Source organism: Entelurus aequoreus, linkage group LG20, assembly GCF_033978785.1.
Source record: "Entelurus aequoreus isolate RoL-2023_Sb linkage group LG20, RoL_Eaeq_v1.1, whole genome shotgun sequence".
Taxonomy (NCBI): domain Eukaryota; kingdom Metazoa; phylum Chordata; class Actinopteri; order Syngnathiformes; family Syngnathidae; genus Entelurus; species Entelurus aequoreus.
Window position 1 is genome coordinate 51,831,843 of NC_084750.1, and position 10,692 is coordinate 51,842,534.

A 10,692-nucleotide genomic window follows, 5' to 3' on the forward strand; every position below is an offset into this window, starting at 1 on the left:
CCCAGTCTGTACAAGCAATTTTCCTTAAAAAAAAAAAGGTTTTCGACTGCAATACCACAGATGACCAAAGATAGCGCCCTTCTCCCCCATCCATCCATCCATTTTCTACCGCTTGTCCCTTACGGCGTCGAGGGGGTATTGTTTTACCACTTACAGCAAATCCCTGTGAAACGGTGGTAATTCTACGCTGCACCTATGAGTCGCCATAATCGAATCGCAAAAACCAACAAAGATGCAGTTTTTCCATTTACAGTAACACGCTGTAAAATCTGTGATGAGGTGGCGACTTGTCCAGGGTGTACCCCGCCTTCCGCCTGATTGTAGCTGAAATAGGCTCCAGCACCCCCCGCGACCCCGAAGGGAATGAGCGGTAGAAAATGGATGGATGGATGGATGGACGGTGTAAAAGCGACGACCCCAAATGTTACTGTGAAATTTTCCTACTCCCGTAAAAACCACAGTGGCATACCGTTTTTCAAAGTTTTAGTACTTCACTGTAAAAAACGAGGGTCCATTTTAAGAAATTTTTTCGTCAATTTTTTTTTTTTTTTACCGTAAAATCTACATAATTTGTATTTATTTATTATAATTTTTTATTTTATTTTTTTTACAGTTTATGCAGGCTCATTCCCAGTCTGTAGAAGCAATTTTCCTTAAAAAAAAAAAGGTTTTCGACTGCAATACCACGGATGACCAAAGATAGCGCCCTTCTCCCCCATCCATCCATCCATTTACTACCGCTTGTCCCTTACGGCGTCGAGGGGGTATTGTTTTACCACTTACAGCAAATCCCTGTGAAACGGTGGTAATTCTACGCTGCACCTATGAGTCGCCATAATCGAATCGCAAAAACCAACAAAGATGCCGTTTTTCCATTTACAGTAACACGCTGTAAAATCTGTGATGAGGCAGCGACTTGTCCAGGGTGTACCCCGCCTTCCGCCCGATTGTAGCTGAAATAGGCTCCAGCGCCCCCTGTGACCCTGAAGGGAATGAGCGGTAGAAAATGGATGGATGGATGGATGGACGGTGTAAAAACGACGACCCCAAATGTTACTGTGAAACGTTCCTACTCCCGTAAAAACCACAGTGGCATACCGTTTTTCAAAGTTTTAGTACTTCACTGTAAAAAAACGAGGGTCCATTTTAAGAAATGTTTTCGTCAATTTTTTTTTTTTTACCGTAAAATCTACATAATTTGTATTTATTTATTATAATTTTTTATTTTATTTTTTTTACAGTTTATGCAGGCTCATTCCCAGTCTGTACAAGCAATTTTCCTTCAAAAAAAGTTTTTGACTGCAATACCACAGATGACCAAAGATATCGCCCTTCTCCCCCATCCATCCATCCATTTTCTACCGCTTGTCCCTTACGGCGTCGAGGGGGTATTGTTTTACCACTTACAGCAAATCCCTGTGAAACGGTGGTAATTCTACGCTGCACCTATGAGTCGCCATAATCGAATCGCAAGAAACCAACAAAGATGCGGTTTTTCCATTTACAGTAACACGCTGTAAAATCTGTGATGAGGTGGCGACTTGTCCAGGGTGTACCCCGCCTTCCGCCTGATTGTAGCTGAAATAGGCTCCAGCGCCCCCCGCGACCCCGAAGGGAATGAGCGGTAGAAAATGGATGGATGGACTGTGTAAAAACGACGACCCCAAATGTTACTGTGAAATTTTCCTACTCCCGTAAAAACCACAGTGGCATACCGTTTTTCAAAGTTTTAGTACTTCACTGTAAAAAACGAGGGTCCATTTTAAGAAATTTTTTCGTCAATTTTTTTTTTTTTTACCGTAAAATCTACATAATTTGTATTTATTTATTATAATTTTTTTTTTTTTTTTTTTACAGTTTATGCAGGCTCATTCCCAGTCTGTACAAGCAATTTTCCTTCAAAAAAAAGTTTTCGACTGCAATACCACAGATGACCAAAGATATCGCCCTTCTCCCCCATCCATCCATCCATTTTCTACCGCTTGTCCCTTACGGCGTCGAGGGGGTATTGTTTTAACACTTACAGCAAATCCCTGTGAAACGGTGGTAATTCTACGCTGCACCTATGAGTCGCCATAATCGAATCGCAAAAACCAACAAAGATGCAGTTTTTCCATTTACAGTAACACGCTGTAAAATCTGTGATGAGGCGGCGACTTGTCCAGGGTGTACCCCGCCTTCCGCCCGATTGTAGCTGAAATAGGCTCCAGCGCCCCCCCCCCGCGACCCCGAAGGGAATGAGCGGTAGAAAATGGATGGATGGACTGTGTAAAAACGACGACCCCAAATGTTACTGTGAAATTTTCCTACTCCCGTAAAAACCACAGTGGCATACCGTTTTTCAAAGTTTTAGTACTTCACTGTAAAAAAACGAGGGTCCATTTTAAGACATTTTTTCGTCAATTTTTTTTTTTTTTACCGTAAAATCTACATAATTTGTATTTATTTATTATAATTTTTTATTTTATTTTTTTTTACAGTTTATGCAGGCTCATTCCCAGTCTGTACAAGCAATTTTCCTTCAAAAAAAAGTTTTCGACTGCAATACCACAGATTACCAAAGATAGCGCCCTTCTCCCCATCCATCCATCCATTTTCTACCGCTCTTTCCCTTCGGGTCGCGGGGGGGCGCCGGATCCAATTTCAGCACAATCTGTCGAAGGCGGGTATTCACCGCTGACTAGGGTCGCCAATCAATCGCAAACACAAGATGGTTTTACAGCGTGTACTGTAATCCATTTACAGTAACACGCTGTAAAATCTGTGATGAGGTGGCGACTTGTCCAGGGTGTACCCCGCCTTCCGCCCGATTGTAGCTGAAATAGGCTCCGGCGCCCCCCCGCGACCCCGAAGGGAATGAGCGGTAGAAAATGGATGGATGGATGGATGGACGGTGTAAAAGCGACGACCCCAAATGTTACTGTGAAATTTTCCTACTCCCGTAAAAACCACAGTGGCATACCGTTTTTCAAAGTTTTAGTACTTCACTGTAAAAAAACGAGGGTCCATTTTAAGAAATTTTTTCGTCAATTTTTTTTTTTTTACCGTAAAATCTACATAATTTGTATTTATTTATTATAATTTTTTATTTTATTTTTTTTTACAGTTTATGCAGGCTCATTCCCAGTCTGTACAAGCAATTTTCCTTAAAAAAAAAAAGGTTTTCGACTGCAATACCACGGATGACCAAAGATAGCGCCCTTCTCCCCCATCCATCCATCCATTTCCTACCGCTTGTCCCTTACGGCGTCGAGGGGGTATTGTTTTACCACTTACAGCAAATCCCTGTGAAACGGTGGTAATTCTACGCTGCACCTATGAGTCGCCATAATCGAATCGCAAAAACCAACAAAGATGCAGTTTTTCCATTTACAGTAACACGCTGTAAAATCTGTGATGAGGTGGCGACTTGTCCAGGGTGTAGCTGAAATAGGCTCCAGCGCCCCCCGCAACCCCGAAGGGAATGAGCGGTAGAAAATGGATGGATGGATGGATGGACGGTGTAAAAACGACGACCCCAAATGTTACTGTGAAATTTTCCTACTCCCGTAAAAACCACAGTGGCATACCGTTTTTCAAAGTTTTAGTACTTCACTGTAAAAATCGAGGGTCCATTTTAAGAAATTTTTTCGTCAATTTTTTTTTTTTTACCGTAAAATCTACATAATTTGTATTTATTTATTATAATTTTTTTTTTTTTTTTTTTTTACAGTTTATGCAGGCTCATTCCCAGTCTGTACAAGCAATTATCCTTCAAAAAAAAGTTTTCGACTGCAATACCACAGATGACCAAAGATATCGCCCTTCTCCCCCATCCATCCATCCATTTTCTACCGCTTGTCCCTTACGGCGTCGAGGGGGTATTGTTTTACCACTTACAGCAAATCCCTGTGAAACGGTGGTAATTCTACGCCGCACCTATGAGTCGCCATAATCGAATCGCAAAAACCAACAAAGATGCCGTTTTTCCATTTACAGTAACACGCTGTAAAATCTGTGATGAGGTGGCGACTTGTCCAGGGTGTACCCCGCCTTCCGCCCGATTGTAGCTGAAATAGGCTCCAGCGCCCCCCCGCGACCCCGAAGGGAATGAGCGGTAGAAAATGGATGGATGGATGGATGGACGGTGTAAAAACGACGACCCCAAATGTTACTGTGAAATTTTCCTACTCCCGTAAAAACCACAGTGGCATACCGTTTTTCAAAGTTTTAGTACTTCACTGTAAAAAACGAGGGTCCATTTTAAGAAATTTTTTCGTCAATTTTTTTTTTTTTACCGTAAAATCTACATAATTTGTATTTATTTATTATAATTTTTTTTTTTTTTTTTTTTTTACAGTTTATGCAGGCTCATTCCCAGTCTGTACAAGCAATTTTCCTTAAAAAAAAAAAAAAGGTTTTCCACTGCAATACCACAGATGACCAAAGACAGCGCCCTTCTCCCCCACGTCTGCGTAAATGTCGCCCTCCGGTCTGCTCCCACTCCCACGCACGCTCCCACAATCCATTAGTGCCCTCGCAGCAGATTCATTTGACGAGCACTTTTTTTCCAACCAGACCATCACGCCGCGGGCTGAAGTGCGCATGGGCGGTACGTTACGTCCCATCAACGCGCGATAAGGGCGCGCAATAGAAGTCAGAGTTGACCCGGAGAGGAGTTGAGGACATTAAAAAGACATTTCTGTCATTCCGGGAGATAAATGTGAGCGTCTTGGTCAACATTTCCCCCCCGCCGAGACAATATTTGCAGAGTAAAGTAAACCCTCAAGCCTGATAGGACAAATCATGACGTAATGCAACAACAACAAAAAAAAAGGGTCACCTGAGGTCAACGTGCGCGGCTGTCCTCCTCAAGTGCGTCCCGGGAAGCGTCCGCGTCCTGCTCGCTCGGCCACCGCGCGTTATTTGACGGACGAGCGGCAACTCCAGCGGCAATCTGTCAGCAGATAGCGCCTGAGTGGCTGACCCGGTGTCACGTGACCACACCCGTTCATTGATGCCGGTCACCCCCCCTTGCCCCCCCTTGCCCCCCCGCCCCCTCCCCATAGGTAAATGTCGTCACGCAGGGCAGCCGAGGCAGAGATCAGAGGTGCTCCACGATGCCACGATGAGCACCTTCGTGGATTATTCCGTCATGAGCGGCGAGGGCGGCTCGTGTTCCGTGAGAGCCTTCCACCCGGATCACGGGATCGCCGCGTTCCAGTCGTGCGCCGTGACGGCGGGCAACTGCGGCGCCGATGAGCGCTTCATGGCGAGCCGGGCTCCGCCGGACGACGCCCCGCCGCGCGGCTCCTGCCACGCCGGGCTGGCGTACGGCGCGCACGCGGCCTGCGGCTCCGGCTACGGCGCGCCGACTTTCTACAACCATTACGCGCTGAACCAGGAAGTGGACGCCGCCGCCGCCGCGGGGTTCGCCCAGTGCGGCCCGCTGGTGTACCCGGGTCACCTGGCGCAGGGTCAGCTGCAGTACGCCCACCCGGCCTACGGGGGCGGCCACGAGCCTTTCCCCGGGTGCTCGAACCCTCTGTCCCCGCTCCACGCCGCTCACCTGGAGGGGTGCTGCTCCCCGCTGTCGGAGGGAGCCTCCACATGTGCGCAGACCTTCGACTGGATGAAAGTCAAGAGGAACCCCCCCAAGGCAGGTGGGTGGTGCGTTCAAGTGCCCCAGGTGCATTATACATGCACGCATGTCCACTTCAATGGACGCTATATTTCTCAGGTGGACAATATTAATGACGATGATATATCGAATACTGCGGGTTTTTGCTGGCGTCGTGATGCATTCAGGGCCCGCCGAAAGAAAGAAATGATCAACAAATGTCCACTGTAGTGGACGCTGGCTCTCACGAGGACACATTTTAACGTTCAGTCCTTACAAGAAAAGTGTTACTAATATTTGATAGTGCAGTTTTGAGTCATATTAACAATTTGACCTCTTCCATTCAAAACTGCGTTGAAAAAATGCTCATTTTTAGTTATTGAGGGAGTTCTGGTATTGATATTGTTATTCATTCTTTTTTACGACACGCGCGCAGTGACAGTGCAGAGTTACAGTGTGTTCGTCACATATTTGACAATTTCACACGCCGACATATCCGAAAAAGGAGTAGGGCGAAGCAGAGCTTACTCACTCTCCGCGTTATAGTCATTTTTATTACATATGGACAGGTTGATTGGCAACACTGAAATTGTCCCAAGTGTGTGAATGTGAGTGTGAATGTTGTCTGTCTATCTGTGTTGGCCCTGTGATGAGGTGGCGACTTGTCCAGGGTGTACCCCGCCTTCCTCCCGAATGCAGCTGAGATAGGCTCCAGCGACCCCAAAAGGGACAAGCGGTAGAAAATGGATGGATAATGACAATAATATATCAAAAACGCTCAATACTGCGTGGTTTTTGCTGGCGTTGTGATGCATTCAGGGTCCGCCGAAAGAAAGAAATGATCAACAAATGTCCACTGTAGTGGACGCTGGCTCTCACGAGGACACATTTTAACGGTTCAGTCCTTACAAGAAAAGTGTTACTAATGTTTGATAGTGCAGTTTTGAGTCATATTAACAATTTGACCTCTTCCATTCAAAACTGCATTGAAAAAATGCTCATTTTTAGCTATTGAGGGAGTTCTGGTATTGATATTGTTATTCATCCTTTTTTACGACACGCGCGCAGTGACAGTGCAGAGTTACAGTGTTTTCGTCACATATTTGACAATTCCACACGCCGACATATCCGAAAAAGGAGTAGGGCGAAGCAGAGCTTACTCACTCTCCGCGTCATAGTCATTTTTATTACATATGGACAGGTTGATTGGCAACACTGAAATTGTCCCTAGTGTGTGAATGTGAGTGTGAATGTTGTCTGTCTATCTGTGTTGGCCCTGCGATGAGGTGGCGACTTGTCCAGGGTGTACCCCGCCTTCCTCTCGAATGCAGCTGAGATAGGCTCCAGCGACCCCAAAAGGGACAAGCGGTAGAAAATGGATGGATAATGACAATAATATATGAAAAACGCTCAACACTGCGTGGTTTTTGCTGGCGTTGTGATGCATTCAGGGCCAGCCGAAAGAAAGAAATGATCAACAAATGTCCACAGTAGTGGACGCTGGCTCTCACAAGGACACATTTTAACGGTTCAGTCCTTACAAGAAAAGTGTTACTAATGTTTGATAGTGCAGTTTTGAGTCATATTAACAATTTGACCTCTTCCATTCAAAACTGCATTGAAAAAATGCTAATTTTTAGCTATTGAGTGAGTTTTGGTCTTGATCTTGTTATTCATCCTTTTTTACGACACGCGCGCAGCGTTACTAAAAGTGTTACTAATGTTTGATAGTGCAGTTATTTTAAAGGATTAAAGGTTTTAAGTGCTGTATGTGCATTTTTCTATCATTGTTTAGTGATAACATTTAACAGCATTATTCCACAGTGAAATACTGCAATACAAATGTATTGTAACCTTACGACAAAAGACAGTTCAGGGTGACAAGGTCTACAGTGACCAAGGTCTAAGTTGTCCTCCTGCACCTTCAGGGCGGTCAGGCGAGTTGGGCTACGGAGCCCCGCCCAACGCGGTCCGGACCAACTTCAGCACCAAGCAGCTGACGGAGCTGGAGAAGGAGTTCCACTTCAACAAGTACCTGACGCGGGCGCGGCGCGTGGAGATCGCCGCCACGCTGCAGCTGAACGAGACTCAGGTGAAGATCTGGTTCCAGAACCGGCGGATGAAGCAGAAGAAGCGGGAGAAGGAGGGACTCCTGACGGCCAAGGCCGCGCCCTCTGACCCCGGGGAGAGCCTCCGGGAGAAAATGGACGACGCGGCGTCGGAGAAGTCGGTTTCTGCGCCTTGTACGCCTTCTCCCACTTCCTCCACCGTGTCCTCCACCGGCGCCGACGGGTACTGATCCGACTGGGAGCGAACTCTTGCACTATTTGGACTATTTCCACTCACTGGTTATCGATGTCTTTTATATTGTGGAGGGCAGGGGTGTCCAAAGCGTGGACCGGGGGGCCATTTCCCAGCTTTCAAAGTAAAAGTAACAGCAGTACCCTTTTTCAATTTAAAAACTGACTGTAGATTTTATGGTAAAAACTGGCGGGAAATTTATTGTAAAAAAACACACATTAGTACTATTTTCCCAATTACAGTAATGCACTGTAAAAACAACGATTGTAGATATTAAGGTAAAAAACTTTCAGCCAGAATTTTACTGTAAAAATGACAGTTAAATTTTTTTCATTCACAGTAATGCACTGCAAAAAAGGACGACCCTTTGACCTTAAAAAATGGACGCTGAGTCGCCAGAATTTGACCATAAAAATAACAGTGGTACTGTTTTGGGATTTACTGTAAAGCACTGTAAAACACCAAATGGATATTTTACGGTAAAAAAAACCCGGACATTTACTGTACAAAAAAATAATGATAACATCAATTTCAAGGTGTAAAAGTGGAGGCCAGAATTTGGTGGTAAAAAATACCAGTGGCACTGTTTTTTTCAATTTACAGCAATGCACTGTAAACACAGCACCCGTAAAAATGGCGGCCATCATTTGATCTTTAAAATAACAATGAAGGTGTTTACAATCACAGAAATGCACCGCAAAAACGACGACCGTAAATTTTTACGATTAAAAACAAAATGGACAGAATTTGACCATACAAATAACAGTGGTACTGTTTTTGGATTTACTGTAAAGCACTGTAAAAAACCAAATTGATATTTTACGGTTAAAAAAAAAGGGACATTTACAGTACAAAAAAAATAATGATACCATCAATTTCAAGGTGTAAAAGTGGAGGCCAGAATTTGGTCGTAAAAAATACCAGTGGCACTGTTTTTCCAATTTACAGCAATGCACTGTAAACACAGCACCCGTTTGTTTTAGGGTGTAAAAATGTCGGCCATCATTTTGATTGTCTTTTAACCAGGGGTCCCCAAACTTTTTGACTCGTGGGCCGCATTGGGTTAAAAAAAATTGGCCGGGGGCCGGGCTGTGTATATATATATATATATATATATATATATATATATATATATATATATATATATATATATATATATATATATATATATATATATATATATATATATATATACATTGTCTTTTTAATCCGTTTTGACATTTAACATTGTCACGTTATGGATGGGAAAATTAATTTTTAGACAATATGATTTGCCTGAGCGGCTAGGAGACACCGAGAGTAACAAGCGGTAGAAAATGGATTAGAAAGGAAAGATTAAAAAAATAAAAAAAATAAATAAATAAACAACTTTTTTTTTCAACTTGGGACTTCCCGTGGGCCGGATTTTGGATGCAGGGGGGCCAGATCCGGCCCGCGGGCCGTAGTTTGGGGACCCCTGCTTTTAACAATGAAGGTGTTTACATTACAATGCACTGCAAAAACGACAACCATAGAATTTTACCATTAAAAACAAAATGGCCAGAATTTGACCATAAAAATAACATTTATATAAAATAACATATTTTTTAAATTTACAGTTACACTACAAAAACCACGAGCATAGTTTTTACAGCAAAAAAAAAAAAAAAAAAGCAGCTCAGTCGCCAGAATTTTTCCGTAAGAATAACAGCGCTACTGTTTTCTAATTTAATTCTGTTTATAGAAAAAAATTAACTGGGAATTTTACAGTAAAAATCTGGAGACTAAAACTTTGTTTTTTCACCATGACTGTGAATTTTTAAGTTTAACCAATGCTATTTTTTCCGTAAAATTCCGAAAACTATGCCAGGATTTTTTTTTTTTTTACCGTAAAATCTATGGTAGTTGTTTTTACAGTGCATAATTGGTATTGTGATTATTTTTACTGTAAAATTCTGACAGTTTTTTAAAAATTTTTTCCTGCTAAAGTCTATGGCCGTTGCTTTGACAGAGCATTACTGTCATTTGGAAAATGATGATAGTCTTATTCTGTCGTCATGGACCAGTTTGGCCGGTTTACTGCACACAAATGTATGAACATGGCCGCCGCATCCCTCATATCACGTGGTTTGGACACCCCGCAGGTGTGTTGTGTCACATGACCTGATCAGTGCGCCCTCCAATTCCCGCAATCAAAGGTGAATTGTCCGCACATTGTCTTGTATCAGAGCTGCATGATGCGTTCACGGGTTCCTGGCCGCGGCGGGACGCTGAGTTTTATCAGTCAGACCTGTCACGTGTTGCCGGCTTGTCAGCGCCGATTATTAAAAAGTGAAATCATCTCCAAAGGACTTTGGGATTTGTGTTATTAAAAAAATAAATTTAAAAAATGGCGACTTTTTTGAGCAAAAATCAACATTATTGACCCCAACACGGCGGTGAGGATGTCGACAAGGAGGGCCAGTGCGGAGTTGCAGAGGTGCGTCACGTGATTAATGTCATGACGTCATTGGACTTTGTCCTCTCGTTTTGAAGTGGAGGCCGACTCCCATCAAAGACAGACGATGGATGATCGCGCGTCACCTGGGATCCACCTGCAGGGCCGTGGAGGCGCATGCGCACACCTGCTGAGGCGGCACAGAAGACTGTAAGTTGTGCAAAGTCTTCTTTAACCTGAAGGAAACTCACTCTTTTGTACGTGGAATGTTGTTTGAAATATTTAAAAGTTGTATTATTGTTATTATTAATGCCCAAAACAAGCTTGCAATAATCAAACATATTTTAATTTATTGAAAAAAATGCACTGACAATAT

The 10,692-nt window shown here is 43.5% G+C and overlaps 1 protein-coding gene across 1 annotated transcript; it reads left to right on the forward strand.

Annotated features, from left to right (window-relative positions):
- Positions 1–5,098: 5,098 nt before the first annotated feature.
- LOC133635745 (homeobox protein Hox-A1a-like) lies at positions 5,099–10,214 on the forward strand. Its single transcript, XM_062028995.1, is given in 3 exon segments — positions 5,099–5,642; positions 7,528–7,947; positions 10,108–10,214. Coding segments are annotated over 3 exon segments (1,062 nt in total). The 5' UTR covers positions 5,099–5,107.
- The last annotated feature ends 478 nt before the right edge of the window (positions 10,215–10,692 follow it).